Source organism: Gymnoscopelus braueri, assembly GCF_963280865.1.
Source record: "Gymnoscopelus braueri genome assembly, chromosome: 18".
Lineage (NCBI taxonomy): Eukaryota > Metazoa > Chordata > Actinopteri > Myctophiformes > Myctophidae > Gymnoscopelus > Gymnoscopelus braueri.
Genome location: NC_137618.1, coordinates 20093286 through 20117805, shown reverse-complemented (window position 1 = coordinate 20117805; position 24520 = coordinate 20093286). Strand labels below are relative to the sequence as shown.

The window sequence follows — 24520 nt, the reverse complement described above, 5'->3', positions numbered from 1 at the left end:
ACTTATTTGTTATTTTACACCACTTTGTGTGTATGCGCGTGTGTGTGTGTGTGGCCTGTGCATGGTATAGATCAGCGCTACTCAACCCGCGGCCCGCGGGCCGCATGCGGCCCGAACGCAGCGTCTTGGCGGCCCCCTAATATTAAAAAAAAAAAAAAAAAAAAAGATTTTATTTTTTTTTTATTTTATTTTTTTAAGCACAGGATAAAAATATACATTTCCGTTCAAATATATGGGTTGCTAAAACATTTTTCAAAAACAAACAGACAGACATACATACAGGTGCGTCAATTGTTACAGGTATAATGCATAGTTTTCTATGCATTTCGGGTTTTGGGGGGGGTTTGACCCCCACATTTTTCCGGCCAAAAGCCGCGCGCCCAGGATAGGTGTCCCTTATTTCAATCTCTGGGAGTTGGCAACCCTAACCTTGCCATACCTTAGCTTTTGCTGAACTGATGCCACTGGACATACACACAAAATAAACTGGTACAGTGAAAAGAATATGATGTCAAAATGTACATTTTCTTGTGTGTTACAAAATCGAAAAATCCAAAATAGGACCGTCATTTTTATGGCGGCCCCTTGGACTTTTGGTATTTTGCTGAGTGGCCCCTGAGCCATCTTAAGTTGAGTAGCCCTGGTATAGATCTTGGTTCAGGACAGTCAGGTGACAGGCTGCCTGCTAAGCTTATTGACATGGTAATCCATAAAAAGCTGTGTGTGTGTGTGTGTGTGTGTGTGTGTGTGCGTGTGCGTGTGCGCGCGCGCGTGTGTCCAGCCTAATCATTGACATCGGACAGACAGCAGGCTGCGGTTCAAAAGCCTGTCAGAGTTTCATTGTGGGGCATAATGCCAGCTGCCTGGGTTAAGACGGCAGACTGAAAGGATGAAAGTGAATGAGGCATCAGGGGGATGTGGTGCTGCATTGAGCTGCGGGCCTACGCCTCACCCTGCCTGCTTTGAACACCGTTATAACACCGTAAGCCTGAGAGACCACCAGGAACACCACTTTTATTCAACAGTCATTTTGATTCATTAGAATAACCCATTAAAGGGATAGTTCACTCCCAAAATGACATTTTTTCCTATTGATTACTCACCCCATGGAGACTTGAATTCATGGATTTTTTTGTTGTTTTTGTCGCATTCCTATAAGCCAATAATTTGATGACCAGCGGACCGGTAGGCTAGGCAGTGGTTCCGGTAGGAGATACAAAGGAGTCTCTTTGTGTCTTCTACCTGAACCGCTGGTGGTTTAAGCACATCAAATTATTGGCTTAGGAATGCGACAAAAACAAAAAAATATCCATGAATTCAAGTCTCCATGGGGTGAAGAAAAGATTGTTTTTTTGGGGTGAACTATCCCTTTAAGAGGCCGATTCTACAAATGCCTTCTAAATCAGTAGTTCTCAAACTTTTACGTTCTGAGGACCCCAAAATGGGCCTATATATATTTGGCCGCGGACCCCCCCCATCTGAAAATGTTTTGTGCCAGGGACCCCCAGAAAGGAAAATGTGTGTGTAAAAAGAAAATGTATTATTTCAAGATTTTTCAAAAATGTTCAAAAATAGCAGATGTACAAGCTCGCAGCCGCAGCGTGGCACAAAGTGTTTTTTTGAGAGAACCACTGTTCTAAACCCTGAGCGTTTTCTGAAAAAACAATGTTGCTACAGTATATATAATATAGCTACAATCTAAAATGACACAGATGCTTTCCTGGTTTTAATGGGTTGATTAAACCCATTGTCGTCAGTCAGTCAGTCAGTCAGTCAGTTGGTTCTGAACTCTTGATGTAGTTTTTATTGTTCTCATGATAAGTCACAACAACTTCTGGTGGAGATAGATGTGAACATGCTCTGACTCTGTACTGTTATCCCAGCATTATGTCTGTATTTGTCTGTGTTTACGCCTCCTCCTCTGTCTCTGTCTCTCTCTCTCTCTCTCTCTCTCTCTCTCTCTCTCTCTCATTGCCGGTAAGCACAGCAGAAGAACCGGAATAACAATTTCCCTGGGTGTTATATTAGTAGAGGTGATGAATGTGTGTGGGCGTGTATGAGCTTGGGAGGGGAGGGCGGGGGGGGGAGAAGTAATACAACATGTCGTACCTTGGCCTCCCCCCTCTGGGGTTGTGTGTGTGTGTGTGTGTGTGTGTGTGTGTGTGTGTGTGTGTGTGTGTGTGCGTGCGCACTTGTGTGTGTGTGTGTGTGAGTGTACTTATGTGAGCATTCAGGTGTGATTAATGAGATGTTTGCCCTCCTCCTTTATGAGTGTTCATAAATAAAAGCAGCAACCATTATGTTGACCACAACGACAACTAGCTATCGCCCGCAGCTCTCCAGATGGGGTCTCTCTCTCTCTCTCTCTCGCTCTCTCTCTCTCTCTCTCTCTATACTGTACCTCTATAGCTAGTTTGTTGTCTAATGCCAGGTCTGTGATGATGTTATCCATTTATCTATCTGCTTTAAGGTCGATGTTGATGATGTTGCTTTTTTTGTACTAAAAGAAGAGTGTAGCAATCCACTATTTGTAGTATTTTGCTTTTTATATTGAGTCTCACAGCCTCGATATATTAAGGGAATATTATGTGTATAGGGAGTGACTGGAGGAAGTCTTCAGGATGGACTCTAACGCAGTGTTTCTCGAACATTTTCATGCCAAGGACCCCCAAATTGATATATATTAGGGAGTGGACCCCCATTTGAAAATATCTTTTTGTGCCAGGGACCCCCAGAAGAGAAGATTTATGTTTACAAATAATAATACAAAATATTCAAAAGTTTTCAAACATTTTCAATATTTAAAAAAATCACACCCAGTGTGAAGTGGGCGGGTGTGGTCACAGTGGTCATCACAGTGATGGAAGAAGTGATGGAAGAAGTGATGGAAGAAGTGATGGAAGAAACCATAACTTTAAAAAAAAAAATTTATTGTTTTTTTAAAGTTATGGTTTCTTATATAGGGCTATGCACATGTGTCATGTGACACTGGCCAATCACAGTCCTGAATAGACTGTGATTGGCCAATCACGGTGCAGGGTTAGGCGGGGTACATTTTTGGCCAATCACAGCGCAGGATTTGGTGTGCAAATATCCAAACCTCACATATAGGGGCGGTTTCACCGCCCCAAAAAATCCAAAAATGAAACTACCTTTGCTGGGGCTCCCCTGGAACCCCCCAAAGACCCATGGAGGTCCCCGGACCCCACTTTGAGAACCACTGTCACTGCAAATCTTTGAATATATATATATATATATATATTTTTAAAGCAAACATTTTAACTCAAATCTTTGCTTCTGGAGTTTTTTTTTAGATGGGGGTCCGCAGCCAAAACACACATCATTTTGGGGGTCCTTGACGTGAAAAGGTTTGGGAACCACTGGTCTTGAATGTAGCCAGTGTTTGGAGGATCGTTGAGAACATGGTCAGGGCAGAACGTGTCCATCTGTAGCGCCGCGTGTCACATCTCCACAATGCTGCTCCATATGGTCCAATATGGTCCACACACACACTCACAGCCTCAGGGAACCAATGGTGGATTGTAACTGGTTAACACATAAACACACGCACGTGCACACGCACAATGCAACACTGGACATGTGTGTTTGTATTACTCTACTATAGACACAGCAACAGTATAGTTAGTAGGACTACTTTCTTTTTTATGAAAGACATTTTTACAACATGTTTAACCCTAACCATGAAGACATGGTATCAGGTATTCTTTGGCATGCATCACCGGCACACGACTAAGTATGAATAACAGGCAAAACTCCAAGTTAACCCATTAAGACCTGAGGCGATTCTTATTTTTATTTTTCTAAATCCTAACAGTTTTTTGAAAAAAAATAATCATGATTTTTCAAAAATAGCAGATCTACAAGCTCATAACGCGGCACTCGGTGCCGCGCTATGAGCTTGTAGATCTGCTATTTTTGAATAGCCAAAGACATCTAAAGTGACACAGATGCGTTCCAGGTCTTCATGGGTTAACCAACCCTACACACACACACACACACACACACACACACACACACACACACACACACACACACACACACACACACACTCACACTCACACTCACACTCACACTCAAACATGCACAAATGCCATCTGTTGGACTGTTGAGGTAGCAGAAGTTGTTATTATGTTTTGGCTCGGTGACAGAGGCTTGTAGTTTGACTCAAGTTCATGAAGATGCTGAGGCAGTTTTTAATACTGCTACAGCTGGTCTGGGATCTGTCTCTTCTCTTTACCCGTCTGTCTGTCTGTGTGTCTGTCACTTTCTCTTGCTTTTCAGTTTTAGTTCTTGCCTCCCACTGACTGTCTTTGTGTCTGTCTCCTGGTGTGTGTGTGTGTGTGTGTGTGTGTGTGTGTGTGTGTGTGTGTGTCTGTGTGTGTGTGTGTGTGTGTGTGTGTGTGTGTGTGTGTGTTTGAGAGAGACATGCCTCTCTCTCTTTTCCTTTCTCTGTATGCTCTCTTTGCTTTGTCTCCCTCTCTTCCCGTCTGTCTGTCACAGTGTCTCATGATGCTGTACTGCAGAGGTGAGCCGACCAGAGATCAATAGAGGGTCAAAACACACACACACACACACACACACACACTTGCACAAAGTGCTGAGCAGGTAATTTGCGTTCATCCGTATTCTCCGCCCGGAGACTATGCCATTCCAGGTATCGATTACCTCGGTGACGGATCAATGACATCTAGCAGAGAGGTCATGGTCAGAGCACTGTGTGTGTGTGTGTCTGTGGATGTATCTCTGCATATCTACCTGTCCATCTGTGTGTATGTGTCTTTATCTGTATGTGTACTTAGCCCTTTGTGTGTGTGTGTGTGTGAGAGAGAACCTTGGTGCAGCCTTGTGATGGTTGTAATCCTGTGAATGGTGCACGAATTGTATATAAGACCCTTTGTGCCATACACACAACACAGTGGCTCAGGATGTAGAGCGGCCGCTTGGGATCAGATTCGGAAGGTTTATCATTGATGATGTTATTATTATTATTATTGTGAGCAATTATTTTGAAATTGCTAGTAGTGTAGACCAGTGGTTTTCAACCTTTTTCATGCCAAGGACCCCTAAATTGATATACGTTTGGCCGCGGACCCCCGTTTGAAAACATTTTGTGCCAGGGACCCCCAGAAGCAAAGATATCAGTTAATTTTTGCTTTAAAAAATATTGATATTCAAAGATATGCACACTTTTTCAGGTTTTTTTCAAAAATAGCAGATCTACAAGCTCATAGCGCGGCAATAGCCAAAGCTAAGTGGTTAAAATGATTGTGACGCTATTTTAAGTAATTTTGCTGGGGACCCCCTTCCCCCCCCCCCCCCCCAAGGACCACTGGTTGAAAACCACTGGTGTAGACAGCTGACAGGATGTTGTAGAGGTTCTGGGGGGGAGTATTCATAACTGAGTGAATAGGGAGGCTGCCTGGGGATCGGAAGATATAGCATTGATTGATTGATTGAATAATTTACTAACACATTCAGTGACATAAACGTAATATTACGTTTGTCAAACTAGGACTCTTTAAAAAGGGAATGGACGGATGTGACGTCATCCCCCCAAAAAACGGACGTGCATCCGCCCCAGTGATGGGATCTTGAGAAAAAGGTCCATATCTCCATATCTTTTTACAGAGGTCAAAACCAGCCATTTTCGACGGGCGATCTCTCTGCAATGGCGGATCGCGGTAGAAATGTTATTGTTCCAGTCGTTAGATGGGACCCTCGGCCATCGTCGCCCAGACACCGTTTGTTTACATCCGGGTCCTCGTTGTGGCTTCTACGGCTCTAAAAAGATCGCCAATAAACGGTAAAAAACGCTGGCACTGGCTGTACCCTGTTTTAAAGAATCCTCTGGCACTCAATGTGTTAATAGTTTGCAAAACGTACAGAGGTACAGTTATACAATAATGCTAAAAAAGGATAATTGTGGTCCTTTGTTTTTAATTCCTCAAGACATATAAAGACATACAATACTACCGTATACAAGAAATCATCAATACTAGGAGCAGTAAAAATATATATATTTACAGACAAACAGTGGGGGGTCATTTTTTTTGGCAAGCTAGAACATTGGTTCTCAAAGTGTGGGGGGGGGGGGGGGGGGGGGACGGTCCCTGGAGGTTCCTTTTTATTTGTTCACGATCAAGAGGTGAATCAGAGGGTACAACATACAGTAAAGCCGCGAGAAAGTCACACTCCATGTTGGCACTACATCGGCCTCAGCAGGGATGTCATGTGTACAGCAGTAGGTTCCCGGACCCCCCTTTGAGAACCACTGGGTCTACAGAATACCATCAGCAAGCAGCTGAGGCTCCAAGGGGCTTAAGAAGACCGTAATGCCGTCGTCCAATATCGAGAGGTCACCCAACAGAGATACAGTTTAACCCATTAAGACCGGAGGAACGCATCTGTGTCATTTTAAGATTTCTTTTGGCTATTCAAAAATAGCAGATCTACAAGCTCATAGCGCGGCACCGAGTGCCGCGCTATGAGCTTGTAGATCTGCTATTTTTGAAAAATCGTGAAAAAATGGGTGCAAATCTTTGAATATATTTTTCTTAAAGCGAACATTTGTAACTCAAATCTTTGCTTCTGGGGGTCCCTGGAACAAAATATTTTGAGATGGGGGGTCCGCGGCCATATACATATCATTTTGGGGGTCCTTGACAAAAAAAGTTTGAGAACCACTGATATTATAGCAACATACGTTTTTCAGAAAACTGTTTTAGAAGATGTTTGTAGAATCGGCGTCAAGTCTTAATGGGTTAACACACACTGACACACACACACACACACACACACACACACACACACACACACACACACACACACACACACACACACACACACACACACACACACACACACACACACACACACACTCCAACCATCTCACAAAGAGGATGTGAGAAAGACACAACACAAAAAAACAGTGTTTTATAGCTCAGTCAGCAGGGGAGGGGCAATCGATGACGTGCGGCTGATAGAAAGCCAGCTCAAAGGGAGCTACAGTGGCCATATAGTATAGTGCCATCGGTCAATATTACAAGTAATTTAACAGAGATATAGTTAACGAAAATCCAACACGCATTACCTTAATGGATTGCAGTTTGAGAGTCTCGCTCCGATGCAGCGACAGGTTCCTAGTACTGTTAGAAGTGGACTTGGCCCCGGATTCCCGTGCCCAACTGTGAGATTTGCTGATGTGTCGTTTACTGTGCATTTCTGGAGCCAAAAAGAGTCAACTTTATATTCTGCTCTCTGTCTTGATGTCCCACATACTGTTGACTATGGAGAATAGTAATTTATGCAAAGAGACAAACAAGGACAATTACTATTCCTCTGTGTGTGTGTGTGTGTGTGTGTGTGTGTGTGTGTGTGTGTGTGTGTGTATCCACGTATATCTTTGTGCATGTGAACTTATTTGTGTGTACCCACGTGCATGTGTGCACATCCTTGTGAACATACATGTGTGCGTGTGCACACTCCTTGACTGACGGGGAAGGTCAAGCCATCGGTGTGTGTGGCCGTGAGGCTTAATGAAGACGGGAGCGGAGACAAAGGCAACATTTGGAAGGATGAGAGAGACTCGCGTCAATTCTCATCGGTTAATGTACACACACACACACACACACACACACACACACACACACACACACACACACACACACACCTGCACGGTAGCCCTACGTCTGTACTTAGTTTATAGAGCCTGGCTAGAATATCTTTTACTTTTGTTTTGACCCGACTGACAGCCAGACAGAGAGGGAGGGAGAGAGACAGAGATGGAAGGATTCATTGATTGACTAATTGATTGATATTTTTTTATCCTTATTGACAAAATGCATGTCGCTGTTGTCGGGCAATATCTCCATATTCTAACTTTTTTGTGTTTTTTAGTCAATTAACGCCCTACTATCATACTACAGCTCACACAAAAGCAAAAGTTGCAGATATGCAGTTTTGGACATATTAGGTTTCCACCTAACAGAGACGATGCATAAACATATATGTACATACAGTATCTGTCTAAAGGATAAAACAACAAAGCTCAAGAGCTTATTTCCATCGTGGTCCTTGAGTGTAAGTGTACACAGAGTCTGAGTGCCACGTCTTGCGGTGGGATAGCAGAGACCATTATTACGGAAAAATCTAACCAGTGCAATGAATGCATAGAAGACAACAAAGACAACAGGGGTGAAGGGAACCTTATAGATTTGTTTCACTGAGCTGCAGTACCCATAGTGTAGAGCTAGGTGGTGCTGTCATTCTATCCACTTGTGTGAGCGTTTGTCTGTCTATTGTGTGTGTGTGTGTGTGTGTGTGTGTGTGTGTGTGTGTGTCACACACACACACACACACACACACACACACACACACACACACACACACACACACACCCTTTTGAGCTAAGCTAGAGATATGTCTTGTGTCTGTCTTTTATTACCAGACTGCTCTTGATTCTTTCATTCTTTCTTCAGGGGTTTTCCTGTTATGAGACTTTCTCTGTGCTCTCTAGACACATGAATGGAGGGTGAAGGAAAGAGTGGTAACATATAAAAGAAGAAAATGATAGTATACCACCGTCTGTGTTTGTGTTTGAAAGAGAGAGGGAGAATGATGTGGTAGATATTTAGATACACAGCACAAGCCTCACTGTTCATTTATTCATCCATTGATTGATTACATATTTTATTGACAGTTTAAAAGTACAGCAAAACGCCAAATGGATTAATCACAAAAAAGGCCAAAGGCTTGTTTCCATTGTGGCACGATACAACAAAACAATAATGATAATAATATCTATATGCGGTCAGAGTTTCTCCCCCTGGTCGAGTACCTGTGATCATCACTAAAGGCGGTTACACGAATACGCAAAATTCGGACTCGTTCCGAATAATTAAAAGACGCTTTTTCGCTCCATGTAAGCTTGCATTGACTTTATACGTTTTTAAAAAAAAACATATTATTCGCATGAAAGAAATCGCCCCGGTGTGTAAGGACCTTGACTCTGGAGAGGTAGTTGGACAGGTACTGTACGTGGGGACTGTTCCTTTGAGTGTCATGAATACCAGACCCATTGAGAGGTCTTTCTTCCACCCTGAGCCATCTTAGACTTATAAAGTGTGCTGGGATTAGGTGAGTCCTGGTTGAAAGTTGTGTAGCAATCTCACGAGCTTATTTCAACAAAATAACCAATGAATTATTTGTACAATCACAGATAAAACATGCATACTCAGGGTTTTACAGTGTAGGTAGATACGATAATGTGTAATAGGTGGTGTTCAGATAAAGGCTACATATTTGGTTACACTAGCTACTTACATTTGTACACTCTAAGAATTACAAGTCTCTCTCTCCCCCTCAAAAAATGTATAAAGGTTAAAGATTTTAGTGCGTAAACCATTTATAACCTAATCCCTAAATCACAGCAATTTTTGTTTATACATAAACTTTACCATGTCAAATCTAATGCCAAATCACAGACATTTAGCCCCAATACCTGAAGCTGGGGCGCCTCAACTTGGCTCCGGCTGTTTGCAAAATGCTAGTTCTGGAGCTAATAAAAAGACAGCGGGTACTCTTTGTATCTCTGTGGGAAAAGGCTATTGGTTATTGGTCCCCAATATCTCATGTACCGACAAGTCCTCATCAGGAGGTGTGTGTGTGTGTGTGTGTGTGTGTGTGTGTGTGTGTGTGTGTGTGTGTGTGTGTGTGAGAGAGAGATGACCTTTGGTTTTAGTATGCTGGTAAGGCTCAAATGATAGAGTGGTCACTGCTAAGGCTTTTGCTGACTGTGAGAGATGTCAAGGCACACACACACACACACACACACACACACACACACACACACACACACACTTCATAGATCTTTTATGGTAAGTGGCAGTGAGTGGAAATCGAAGTGTAGCAGTGCATGGATACCTTAAGCATATTTAAAGAGAGTTCTCCATGTATTCATGTCTGTGTGTGTGTGTGTGTCTGTGTCTGTGTCCGTGTCCGAGCTACCTGGATAGTCGTGCATTTGGCTGATTGGAACCTTTCATTGATCTGCTCTAGACTAATCAATCAGGCTCTAATCGATCTGATTAGGATGAGGATCATATGAGTATAAATGGAGACTATTTTGTTGTCACGCACGGGAGTGTGTGTGTGTGTGTGTGCAGTGCAGGATGTGCATGTATGCATCATGCCTGAAATTGATTCTCCCCAGCTTAGTCCATCACAACCTTTTCATAAAACACATCGCAGCTATGTAAGAAAACCTGTGCGCACGCACGCATGCACCCCTGTTCTCTTCCAACCTCCACTTATCCCCCGCTAACCTCTATAAACCTTGAATTGATCAGGCTGTTATCAATGAAAGAGAGAGGGAGATGAGAAGAGGTGAGCTGAGAGACATACGTGAGAGACGAGATGTTTGAGAAGTGTTTAAGCGTTTAGCCTTGAGGTGAGTCAATATGGTGAGCTTCATAAATAGCTGAGAATATTCGTTTAAATGTGAACGTGGGCCATGAACACTAGGCCAGTGGTTCTCAAACTTTTTCATGTCAAGGACCCCCAAAATGATATGTATTATTTGGTCGCGGACCCCCATCTCAAATATTTTGTTCCAGGGACCCCCAGAAGCAAAGATTTGAGTTACAAATGTTTTTTTTTTTTTTTTTTTACATATTCAAAGGTTTGCACACATTTTCAAGATTCTTTAAAAATAGCAGATCTACAAGCTCGAGTGCTGCGCTATGAGCTTGTATATCTGCTATTTTTGAAAAATCTTTTTTTTTTTTTTTTTTAAATTGAACATTTGTAACTCAAATCTTTGCTTCTGGGGGTCCCTGGAACAAAATATTATGAGAATACATATAATTTTGGGTCGTCCTTGACATGAAAAAGTTTGAGAACCTCCGATATTATAGCATAACATACTGTACGTTTTTCGGAAAAACTGACATTTGTAGAATCGGCCTCAGAACTTTATGGGTTAAAGGATATGTTCCCAAAACACTCATCAGAAGTGAGACCCAGCTGTTTTTAACAACAGGCATCCATACATTTAGGTCTATTGATGTGAAAACACAGACCCCATCATAACTCCCAGAAATCGTGGTGGCAGGATACTGTGTAGCTTAGAAGACAGTTATAGTGTTCCTGGGGGGTTAAGAACTGTCTGAGTATCTGCTGCCAACTTTCCCAAAGATTTAGCCTTTTAGTCTTAGCCTTTTAAGGCCTGCATAGAGTGCAGATTTAGCCCATTTTAGTGTCATCTTTCAGTCGCGCACACATTTTGTGTGTCCGTTTTTATGACGGACTGCATGCATGGCTGTCATGCTTGCATGCAAAATGTCTCTATATACAAACACGGCAGAAGAGAGGGCATTTATTTAAGAACTCCCTGCTTTGCTCAAAGGTTGCATTTTCAGCACAAAGGAAGGCATTTCTCATTACCGACCGTGTGCTTGACATTAATCGGCTACCAAAAACGAGGCAACTTTGCAGTCCGCTCGCTACGAGATGTTAGAATCGTGGGGAAAATGTCATGAGGTGAATCTTGGAATGAGATCCTGGAGAGTGTCCTGCTCAAAACAACCCGAGAAGAGGTGCTGGGTGAATTAAATGTACATTTGTGTAGGAATGAGGTGAGATTTCTTGTTCACAGTTGTCTTGAGAGATTAATATTTGCCTAGTTAGACAGCAGCAAAGATTTGACATGCTCTCTGACTAAAAAGTGTGTGACTTATAACTTATAATACGTATAATAATAGTGTGCTAGACCTTATGGTCAGATACTGCCTCCTATTCTACAAAACTTATTTTTTTTAACCCTTTAAGACCAGGAACGCATCTGTGTTAACCATTTTAACCATTATTTTATACTTTGGCTATTCAAAAATAGCAGATATACAAGCTCATGGCACGGCACCGAGTGCCGTGCCATGAGCTTGTAGATCTGCTATTTTTGAAAAATCATGAAAATGTGTGCAAATCTTTGAATATATATTTTTTTCAAAGCAAACATGTTTAACTCAAATCTTTGCTTCTGGGGGGTCCCTGGAACAACATATTTTGAGATGGTCTGCGTTCAAATACATATCATTTTGGGGGCCCATGACATGAAAAGGTGTGTGAACCACTGATTATGGCAACAGTAGTTTTGTTCAAAAAACTGTTAGGATTTTGAAGAATCCCCAGAAGCAAAGATTTGAGTTATAAATGTTTTTTTTCCACAAGGGGGGGGGGGCTGGCGCAGCTCTGGAATCACCCACGGTGACTCTGAGAAGGAAGGGACAGATGGATCACCGTGCCAAAAAACCTGGCTCCCGTCCACTCCCATTCTATCTCCTTGCAAAAAAACCACATATTTCCTTAACTTTTTACAGTGGGGAAAACGAGTCATTTTCGATCCGCGATCACTCCCCCATGGTGACTCGGCGTGAGAGATGTTATTGTTCCAGGCGTTAGCCAGGACCATCCACCATCGTGCACGCATATATTGTTTACAATCGGGTCCTCGTCATGGAGTCTACAGCTGTAAACAGCGTAGCGTTACAAACGGTGAGATCTCTGGCACTCAACGTCACTTTTTTAATAAAACTCTGGCACCGAGTGTGTTAATGGGTTAAATAAAACAGACTTTACTAAAGTTGTCCCAATCTACATGAGAGGTAGCAATGCCTCTTTGATTCCATGTCTCAGATGTGTTGTTTTCAGACGCGTAGACACATAACATACACGTGGATGTAACTAATTCAAAGCCAAAACCGTCTTGACGTTTTGGTATTTTTCTCAGGATGGCTAATGAAAGGAATCGAGACGGATTCAGAGAAACGTACCTACATTTCATCACGGCAGAAGGTGGAGAGACAGACTGGCAACTTACTTTTGCAATTAATTGCAATTTACTACACTTATCTCTGACTTCTCTGGATGTTCCTTTCATGAAAAAAAGCTGAAGGCTTTTATTTCTTTTTACTCTACAGCATATCTCTCCGTCTGTCAGTATTCCAAAGATCTTTTCTCTCTCTTATTCTTGTCTTTCATGCACTCAATTGCTTCCTATTCTGTTTCTCCCTGCACCATTCGTTGTCCTACCTTTCTCTGTCTCTCTCTCTTTCTCCGTCTCTCTGTCTCTTGTCTGTCTCTCTCTCTCTCTCTTTCTCTCACACTCTCTTTATGTCTGTCTGTCTGTTTCTCTCTGTCTCCCTGGTGTTATTGGCTGTGACAGCCCTTTGTGTTTCCTGTCAGATAGAGTAGAGATAAAAGCGTCTTTCTCATCTGTCTCCGCTCTCGCTGGTCGCTTTTCACCTGTACTTAACTTTCTAAGAGCTCCTTAAAGGCTGTTTTGTGTCCGTCTACCCGTTTTTCAGTTCTCTCTCTCCGTCTGGCTGTCACTCCCTCTCCTCTCGCCCCATCGTATCTCTATTTCTCTCTATAACACATGCACGCACGTGCACACACACACACACACACACACACACACACACACACACACACACACACACACACATCGCTCTGTGCAACCATCCATTTATTTATCAATTTGTATTGCCATAGGGTTTTACTGTGTAGCATTCAGCATTCTAACCCTAAACAGGCTGGTATTCACTTTTCAGATCAACACCTTCCGCTTTGAGGAGAGGAGAGGAGAGGAGAGGAGAGGAGAGGAGAGGAGAGGGGAGGCAGAGGAGAAGAGAGGAGAAGAGAGGAGAAGAGAGGAGAAGAGAGGAGAAGAGAGGAGAAGAGAGGAGAAGAGAGGAGAGGAGAGGGGAGGGGAGGGGAGGGGAGGGGAGAGCAGAGGGAGAGCAGAGGAGAGAAGTGGGAGAGGGATATGCACAGGATGGAATGAGAGCAGCCGGACAAGCGACCAGGGGAAGGTGGAAAAGAGCAGGGCCACGGGGGGAAACAAAGTCATCTTAGATGGCGAGAGGAACGCGTTGAGTGAGAGAGAGAGAGAGAGAGAGAGAATGGAAGAACGTTGTCATGTCGTCAGAGACCAAATGTGAGAGATGAAACGGGCAGATGGATCAAAAGAGTGTGACAGAACAGGAGAGTGTGAGATGGCGGAGGGGGAGAGAGGCGTGCGGCGACTGGCAGCGGACGGACAGAACAGTTGGTGAGACAGAAGGGGGTGGGAGGGGCCAGATAAGGTGTGATCTTCTGGAACTCAATGCTGCGGCTGCACTCTTTCTGTGCTCTGTGCTATACTGGAACAAATGCATGCGGTACATAAATGCACACACAGTCGGCCCGCGGTTAACCACATGAACCCTAGTGTCCCTATTCTGGGGTGAAGAGATTTGGTGTCGAGGGAAAAAAAGGAATCATGGGGCCTAATGTAGACCGCTCTCTGCCATTTATATCGTTGACTGGGGGACTCCAGTCAACAAAGAATATAGGGTTTAAGTGGTTAAAGGGATAGTTCACCCCAAAAAGTACTCACTCCATGGAGACCAGAATTCATGGATATTTTTTGGTTTTCGTCGCATTTCGACCGGCAGCGGTTCCGTATGGAGACACAAAGAGTCTCCTTTGTGTCTCCATACGGAACCGCTGCCGGTACTCTTTAAGTACTAAACACAATTGGGTGACATGATGAGGCCTTAGCGTTGTGAAACGGCCAACTTTCATCAACTTTGAAGTAAGAGCATACAAGAACACTGGACACCAAGATCCAGGATGAATCGGTGATGATTCAATGTACGAAAGAAAAATGTGGCATGCATGACAGTTAGCCTCTGTACAAAAAGTACTATTTATTGAATGTTGATATTAATGTGCTCTGATTTTGTAATGACCGTCTACACTGTTTTTATTTGTATACATTTTTTTTGCCTTCATGTGCAGAAATCAGTGCCAGTGTATCAGAGTGCAATGAATAATTTTGTGTTTGTTGTCATTTGTACTGTTTGTTCATCCATGTGCATGCCTTAGTACGTGCGTGTGTGTGTGTTTGTTGGGTGTATTTCTGTTTATCAGGAAGCCTCTGGCTTTACTGGCAAAGTCCCCTTTCTTTACTCCTGGCCTCTATAGACAGACACACACACACACACACACACACACACACACACACACACACACACACACACACACACACACACACACACACACACACCAGTCTATTCAGCTTCAGCGTGGAGGCCCCTAGAACAGTATGTTGACAAGCTGTGTGCTATGCGCCGCTAAACGCAGACTCAGTGCAATGCTCAATAGACAGGGATTCCACTATATAACACCGCTAAAGCTAGCTCGTTGTCACACACACACACACACACACACACACACACAGCAAGGGCAGACACACGAATGGAGGCAGAAGTCAGACGATAGACACACACATACACGCCGTCGCAGCAATGCTGGGCTCCTTGGACGTCCTCTATAGCGTTCTCATCCACAAGGTAACGCACGACTAAAGCCTGATGTATGCTTCATCATCGCACCACGGCATCGCTCGCCGAAAATAGCCTAAAATCTACATGCTTGTAGGACCGGCTTCGAATGCTATCAATGCACTGAATGGGACATTATCACGTTTTGTCAGACCATTGAATGGGCAAAGTAGGCGACATACTGACCTACCCGAGATTTCAGACCATTCATTGGGCGTAATCAGGAGATGCTGACCTACCCGGAGGCAGAGCAGTCCCCACAACATGATTTACCATTCTGTGCCTATCGGTACATAACTCGGCTCAAGCGAACGTCGCAACGTTCGGCACGGCAACTCACTCGCTTTAGCTCGCTCGTGGCTCTAGTTCGCTTGAGACTGCGCGCCTCGGCCATGATCCGAAACGTAACTTTATATAAGTCATCTCCGTCGGTAGGTCAGTATGTCCTGATAACACCCAATGAATGGTCTGATAAATCGCGGGTAGGTCAGTATGTCGCCTACTTCGCCCATTCAATGGTCTGATAAAACGTGATAATGTCCCATTCCATGCATCGATAGCATCCGAATCAGGTGGCTTGTCGATGGTCTCTTTTCGGCACTGCTGTACAACATACAGTAGTATAAATTAAGCATAAGAGAACATCGAATATATTTTCTGCACAAGGCACAGCCATCTAGTTGTGCCCTTGCGAGCCACCAGGTTTCATTGTGTATTGAGCGACTGGATTATGATTTTGTTTTTGGTGTCATACTGACACAACTGTTCAGTTCAGTTTGAGGCTTTAGGTGTGTCGCAATGAAAACGTGGGGGTTACATTGGCTTGAATATGGAAGTTTGTATTTTACAAACCCGTTCTCTCTCTGTCTCTCTCTCTCTCTCGCCCTCAATGAGTCACAATGTGATGCGTTGTGAGCTTGTAGATGAGCCATCAACGTACAAACAAAAGTATGAAGGGCTCGAGTGGTTAAAATCGTCTCAGACATTTTGTCTGGAAAAGTAAGACAAAACCCCATTGTGTTTCTCTCACTCTCCAGCTGATGGCGGTGTATGAGGAACAGGAAGCCCAGCAGAGGGGCGGGGCAAGCACAAGCCCAGCCCCCAGCCCAGAACTCCAATACCAATCGGAGCTGTCTGTCTTCCAGCCAATCAGAGGAGGGGAGATTGAGGTCAACTCCTCCGCCCTCAAATCCAGTGAGTATCCGAAACCGTGTCTCTTCGGTGTATTCTAACAGGGGTGGGCAACTTTGATGATGGAGAGGGCCACTATATTTCCACACTCACTCCAGAGGGCCACATTGCATGTTCTGTCGGGCAGACACCTCTTATCTCTGTATCTTAACTTTTTTCGTAAATTAATGCCGTACTTCACCATTCTACGTCACACAAAAGTAGCAAAAGTAGCAGATCTACAAGCTCAAAACGCGTCGCACTGCGACGCGTTTTGAGCTTGTAGATCTGCTATTTATTGCCTGATTTATTTTTTGCTATTTTGGATTTGGAATCCTGAAAAGTAACATTTGTATTTAATTTCAAATGCATTTAGTTATACTTATGTTAACTTTATGAACTTAAATATAAATACATTGGACATAAAAAAAGACAATAGAATTTTAATACTAGTCATTAAAGGTTTCATGACGTTCAGTTTTGCCACACATTAAAAGTATTTGTCATGGTCGTTCAAACGTGTATAGAAAGTTTTGACAAAAAAATCTACTCCATTGATCCATGGCAGGTGTTTTTCTCTCACATTTCTAAAGCCTTTTCAACTGCAATGTAAAAATAAATCTTTGCCTGCGGGTGTCGCTGGTGAGGGATTTTGCCTGTCAATCATAGCCTCTGCTCCGCCCCCCCCCCAAAAGGAAAGGATAGGGGAGGGGAGGGGCGAGGAGGAGAGTGGGCGGGATTAATCGGCTGTGACCTCACTGCCGAAGGGCCAAGCTCAGATTACTTTTCAGCCTAATTATTCAGAAAACCCCAGACCACAGAAAATCCACTGAATGTTCAAAGTTCAGATTTTTTGGGTGTAATTGAGGTCATAAAACCCCCCAAAAAAACATAAAAAATAAAAAAAGTGAAGATGAATGTCATAGAACCTTTAAGCTACTAATATAGACTGAAGTAATTAAAGCGGGTCATGTTTGCATGTTTGGAATTGTAACAGCTGAAATCAATAATATATCAGTATTTCGATATTAACCTGCGGGTCGCATTAAGTGAAAGTGGGGGCCGCATGTGGCCCCCGGGGCCGCCAGTTGCCCATGTATGTTTTATAACAAGTGTCTTGCATCTCATTCCCATTGAGGGTATACATTTTTTATAGGTATTTTGTTTATTTTAAAATAATGAACAATAATTTGCAGGAAGTGTTTGACCTCAAAAATAAAAAAGAAGAAATCTGCTCCAGATGAAGTGTGATGTAAAAGTAGCTATTGGTTCCAGATGTAGCACTTTGATCAACGTCATGACGTGAGCCGTGACTCACTGCTCTCTGGAGGACGAACTCTGACCTTGACCTCACAGTTAGGCTCTGGAATTTATCACGATACGCTGCTAGTGCTCCATAATTTTATTAAGGTGGTGTTGAACTTTTGGTAGAACCTTGGGTCTATCTTCAACAGGGGGTCTGGGGACCACCAGTGGGTCTCCAGCTAAATTTGAACCACTTTAACCATATTTTATACTTTGGCTATTTTTAAAGAATCGTGAACATCTGTGAAAATCTTTGAATATATATATTTTTAAAGCGAACATTTGTAACTCAAACCTTTGCTTTTGGGGGTCCTTGGAACAACATATTTTGAGATGGGGGTCCGCGGTCAAATGTATATCAATTTAGGGGTCCTTGGCATGAAAAACGTTGAAAACCACTGGTATAGACCATTCTCCGTTATTGTATAGTGTAATAGGTCTCACAATTACAGTTTTAGTACAACATATATGAACAAAGTTGATTATTTAAATAAATAAAATAAAAATAAATGAGTCCTGGAACTTTGCTCGCATCACACCAAAAATGGTGTACTATTGATTTCTGTGGTATTAGAGAACTAACGTCAGTAACATGAATACAGCCATTTCACATTCCCAAAACTAAGTTCCAGAACTTGCTTTATTACATACTGGCAGCATCCACTTTGTTAGGGTTCATTTATGAGTTTATTTTGAAACCTGTCTCACCATACAAAGACAGTGAATAGCATCTCTATTAAATCTATTGTACCACGTTGCTGTTTTAGCTATCTTGGGAAATTTGTGAACATTTTTGAGGATCTTTTGAGGATTTTCGAGCAAAGTATTGCATGGCACTACTTTGACACTTGTACAGACAACTCATCCCACTGCAGGTACACGGCAAGGATTAACGTGTATTCAGATATACGTGTATTCACCAGAAAACAATGTGACGAAGCAAGAAGTGACAGAATCTTCATTACAGAAATGGTAGCCGTGGACATGCGTGTACGAAAAAAAATAGGATTCACTCTAAAAACCCGCTTGATGATTTCTTCTTCTTATTCCATTTTAACACAGCAAGGAGAAAAATGACATTTCAGCCACAGGCTTTCATCAACGTCTCAGAAATGATGGATTCACATTACCCTCATGGATTGTTTGGAGCCAGGCTACGCAAGTCGGCCAAAATTAACAGCTAGATTTGAAAAACTAACCATGATTGCGTGTCTGGTATCAAACATTCCATTTTTATTTGTTCTATTTATTTGATTTATGTGCTACAGTATACTGTAGATCATGATTAACGTATTTCACATGCTGTCCTCTACTTGTTGCTCTTACATCTTGGTAACCTGTTACAATGCAACAGCAGCGTATGACCAGTTAGCCCCATGCCTGTAAAGAGGGAATGTTAGTCATAGAATATTAACACATTTAGACCGGCAAAGAATACGCGTCATTTTTAGATTTATTTGGCAATTTTTTTTTTATCGTGAAAATGTATGCACATCTTTGAATACATATATATATATATTTTAAAAAAAAGCTAACTTTTGTAACTCAAATCTTTGCTTTTGGGGGGTCCCTGGAACAATATATTTTGAGATGGGGGTCCGCATTTTGGGGGTCCTTGACATGAAAAAAGTTTGAGACAACGTACTTTTTGTCAAAGCAAAGATCTGAGTTACAAATGTTCGCTTTAAAAAAACATATGTATTCAAAGATTTGCACAAATGTTCACGATTTAAAATAATAATAATAGCAGATCTACAAGCTCGTAGCGCGGCACTCGGTGCCACGCTATGAGCTTGTAGATCTGCTATTTTTGAATAGCCCACAAGTATAAAATAATGGTTACTGCTAAAATCATGCGTTCCCGATCTTAATGGTTTAAACTGCACAATATTGACCCGACATTATAGAATCTGAATCAAATTATTTTGGGGGTTTCATTTTTATGTAGGGGTCAAGATATTCATGATGAGCTATTTGGGACCCTGAATCTGGCCAAGTAGAGTCGCTGTCAAGTGTGGTGCTGTGCAGTGCTTCATCCTTGGGGAAAAAAAAAAAAAAACTACCTATAAAACAAGTACACGAGTGCTCGCTGAGGAATTGGAATGTGTGTTCAATTAGAAAACATGTTGATTTCTTGCATCCCCAATGGCCACCTCGTCATTGTGTCAACCTTGGAGTATTGCATCTGTGAGGACAGGCCAGATCACAGCAGATTAACTTTGACAACTTTCAACCCCTCCATCTCTGACCTCGTTGGCCTTCAGGGACCAAACAAACATTGATTCATACCAGTGATTCTCTCACTGTGTTGGGTGGGTTTGACGTTGTAATGGTGCATGGCCTGCTCTAAATGTTATCTCATCGTATTTTCAGTTTTTTTCGTTGTACCAAAAAAAGAGGGAGACAGGGAGAGACTGATTTTTTTTTTTGTGTTTCACTTAAACTTGAACCCGTCGACACGACACGTTGTGAGCTTGTAGATCGGCTATTTTCGGCGAAGCAAAAACAGGAGGGGGCCTAGTATAGAACCCTTGGGAAATTTGGTCAACCAAGTTACCAGGGTTCCTACGCAAGTATGGAGAGAGTGGAAAAGTATGGAATTTAATTTGAGTAATTTCTAGGTCTGGATAAGTATGGTAAAAATAAAAGAGAGAATGGGAAAACATGTATGCTTCCAGACTATAGCCCCTATTTTGTTTCTAAAATACAAAATTAAGAATTTATCAAAAATAAATTGATCTTACAAGCTGTGTTTTTCCTGCCGTTACAGAATTGCATATACATAGCATTACACATAATCCAAAACTTGTTTGAACATTCATGCAGTCGTGTAGCCTAATTATGAGAAAAGTAAACAGGCTATCTTTTCTGCATAAGTAAACCTGGCCTTGGATCAAGACTGTCATACATTTATTTGATCGATTCTGACAATTGAGTATCTATGACAGCCTTGGACACTTCCCCAAATAGTGTTTGGAGTTCCATGTTTAAGGCCCGTACTTCTCCATAAATGTACAGATTCAAAATAAAAGTGCTTAACCAGTAAGCACTTGAGTCATTTACAAGTATGATTTACCTGATCTAACAGCCAATAAAGCAAAGTCAATAGACTTTAGTTCTCCTTTCTAGTTCACTGTTGAATTGTAACATGAACAGCCCTCCTGTTACTGTAGGGGTTGAAGGGGAGACTCCCCTGGGGGACTCCGGTCAACTAAGTGTACTGTATAGGGTTTAATTGGCTAAGGGGACTAAACTGTGAAAGCAAGGACAAGAAAGCACAGCACTATTATAAATACAGAAACATGTAAAATAAATTAGACATTTTTCTATGGATGAAGGAATTTAGCAATTATATTTTCCACCATTGACATCCAAGCCTTACATTTAAACATTACAACTCAATGTTACTGATTTGTTTTGGTTTTGGGGCCATATCATGTTTTCTGTGTACAGTATGAGGTCAAACGTTACTGTAAACTGTCAATTAACCACATGAACCCTAGCTTCCCTATTCTGGGCCTGTCATACTACAGTAGGCGAACATTTGACAAAAATAGGTGAACGTTCGGCAAAAATAGCAGATTGACTATTTAGTATTACTGCCCTACAAAGCAGTAACTACGTTTTTGGACACACTGAATTAGCCTTCGTGATTTTGGGGGATAAACAATTACCTCAAGAACAGATATACTCTTAGTGTAATATCACTTATATGCCAATAACCCATTTGGCTGACCAATTCAAACACTTTTAAACCCTTTTATCAGTTAGATTATTTGCGTAGTTACTGCACTTTGAAATGTTGCTATGTAGGGCAGTATATACTAGCCTGGTAAATATTGGCTGTGGGCTGGAGTTGGGCGGGAGTAATACCGTTGACTGACAACCCCTTCAGCCAATGATCTTTGTTCCCCTTCAGCCAATCAGCAGTTCACCAGACTAATGTGACACAACGGGACTTTTGAGACGGCCATGCCCAAAATAGGTTGCCTCATTCGGATACATGCGTGTCACTGCCCGCCCCTGCCGGTTCTCTAAAAAGCCGAAAGTAAAAAGTGTAACTGGCCACAGAAACAATGGCGGATCGTTCCATTTTTGTCGGCTGCACTCGGTCCCATTCGGGCTCACTCGGACTCGCCACCTGATTGGCCAACTGTCGCTGTCAATCACAGAACGATGTGCGACGACGCTGATAGGCTCGTCCATTTGGTGTACGGGCTAGAAACGCCCAGACAAGCCTTCAGGCCAGACTCCTTCCTGAAATCAAACGGAAATGAGATTTCCGGAGGGAGGGTTTACCAGGCTAAGTATATACAGCTAGGTTTAAGTAGTGCAACAGCACAAAAACAAATGTCACAATTAGAGCAAACGGCTTGGGTGGGGGGGGGGCTTCTCTGCCTTTTATTTTGGATAGTACAGTAGAGACGGACAGGAAACAGGGAGAGAGAGACGGGGAGTGACACACAGCAAAGGTCGTCGGGCTCGGGAATCAAACCCGCAGCTCGCCGTCAGGCTGCATTAGAGGCAGAGCCCATATGCAGTATGCACCTTAACCACTAAGGCTCCCCGTCCAAACATGATTTACCCTGGGCTGGAAATGAAGAGGAGAAAAGGCAATGAAATGAGAAGAGACAGAAGAAAGGAAAAGAGAAGGACGGAGAGAGGAAGTGTATGTGTTTTGTCAGGCTGTGGAATGAACTCTGATGTCTCTGGTCTGGTTCCTGTTACCTGGACTAGATAGATCATCTCTCTCTCTATCTTTGTCTCTTTCTTTCTCTCTCTCGCTCTCTGCCTTATGTCAGGTCAAGTGCCTGTTCTGTACACATACTGGATGTGCGTGTGAGAGGACTTACAGTCCTTGTGGTAACTTGGTCCAAACTTCACTTCACCTTAAACATAACAAACCGCACAGATGATGAATTACAGTACATGCATACACCCCGTACTGTAGCCCAACATTCTGCATCTCAAACACATATATATCATTTACAAGGCCTGTTCCCCTGTTATTTCTCCCTGCATGGGAGATTGGAGTTATGTCTGTTCCCTGTGTCTTTTAAGTAATGCCCGGGTTGGCTCTGTTGATATCTGTGATCGTAAACAGGCTCTCTATACTGTCCATCCGACTGGAGTGCTTGGCATGCAAGGCATATATTGTACAGTGAGTCGTTAAAGGAAAATAAACCCAGACTATAGGCCAAAGCATCGCCCTGAATATTAACCCAAAAAAAAGTGTAATATTGATTCAGAAGTGATTTTACTGGGGGTGCCTGGTGGCTCAGTCAGTTCGTGCACAGACCATAATGCTCCTAGAGCAGTGGTTCCCAAACTGTTTAAGTCAGACCCAAAGGAGAAATTAGATGTTTGCCCAGGACCCAAACTACGGCTTTGCGTCGCGTTGTGAGCTTGTAGATCTGCTATTTTCACTACTTCTCAAACGTTTTCTTTTTTATTTATTTATAGACATTTTTAGATTTTGTGATTTTTATTTATGAACTACTTTTGGAAAATGTTGGAATTGTTTTTCATTTATGAAAAGTTGTGACTGTTTTTTTTTTTACTTGTTTTAATCTTTTGAAACGATTATATATTTATTTTTAATGTAGGAAACGAAAAAGAAGAGGATATTTACTCGCGAACCCCCAAAAAGTGTCAAACATGGGTCCCGACCCACTGTTTTAGGAAACTCTAGTGTCCTAGAGTGTGCGAGGGCCCGGGTTTGAATACGATCCACCCTTTTCTCGCATGACTCATCTCTTTCTGCCCTCGGTTTGCTGTCTGTACTGTACATGTATCTACAGTAACTGATGAAGCACAGAACACTGCTCTGTTAACCCATTGAGACCTGGAACGCATCCGTGCCGTTTTTTATCGATTTCTTTGGGCTATTCAAAAATAGCAGATCTACAAGCTCATAGCGCTATGAGCTTGTACAATAGATCTGCTATTTTTGAAAAATCGTTGCTTCTAGGGGGTCCCTGGAACAGCACATTTTGAGATGGGGGCCCAAATATATAATTTTGGGGTCCTTGACATGAAAAAGTTTGAAAACCACTGATATTATAGCAACATACGTTTTGTATTAGGATTTTTGTTAGGATCTAGAAGACATTTGTAGAATCCCCAGAAGCAAAGATTTGAGTTAAAAATGTTTGCTTAATTTTTCCATGATTTTTCAAAAAATAGCAGATCTACAAGCTCATAGCGCAGCACTTGGTGCTGCGCTATGAGCTTGTAGATCTGCTATTTTCAAATAGCCAAAGAAATCTAAAATGACACAGATGCGTTCCTGGTATTAAAGGGTTAACCCATTCAATCTGGGAACGCATCTACAAATGTCTTCTAACTGGTTTCTGAAAAACCTATGTTGCTATGATATCAGTGGTGCTCAAACTTTTTCATGTCAAGGACATTTTCAAAGCTTGCTGTACGACTACAAACTACATCATATAAAGTTTGCATTATGCACCTCTACAAACTACATCTTCATATAGAGCTAAGTTAACTTTACCAAACCTTTTCTTCATACAAATCTTAACTTTTCCTGCAAGTTAGAATAGAAGAATAGAAGTTCCTCTTCTTATTTATTATCCTTACAATTTGAGTTTGTAACTTTTGCGATTGTTGCTAACCCATACAGT

General features: G+C 42.3%; 1 protein-coding gene across 1 annotated transcript in view; it reads left to right on the top strand.

The window, feature by feature from the left end:
* LOC308073730 (partitioning defective 3 homolog B-like) overlaps window positions 1-24520 on the top strand; it is a 381612-nt gene that overhangs the window by 58736 nt on the left and 298356 nt on the right. Inside the window, exon 3 of the mRNA XM_080412818.1 lies at window positions 16442-16598. Coding sequence (XP_080268944.1) covers window positions 16442-16598 — 157 coding nt within the window. The remainder of the gene's footprint in view (window positions 1-16441; window positions 16599-24520) is intronic.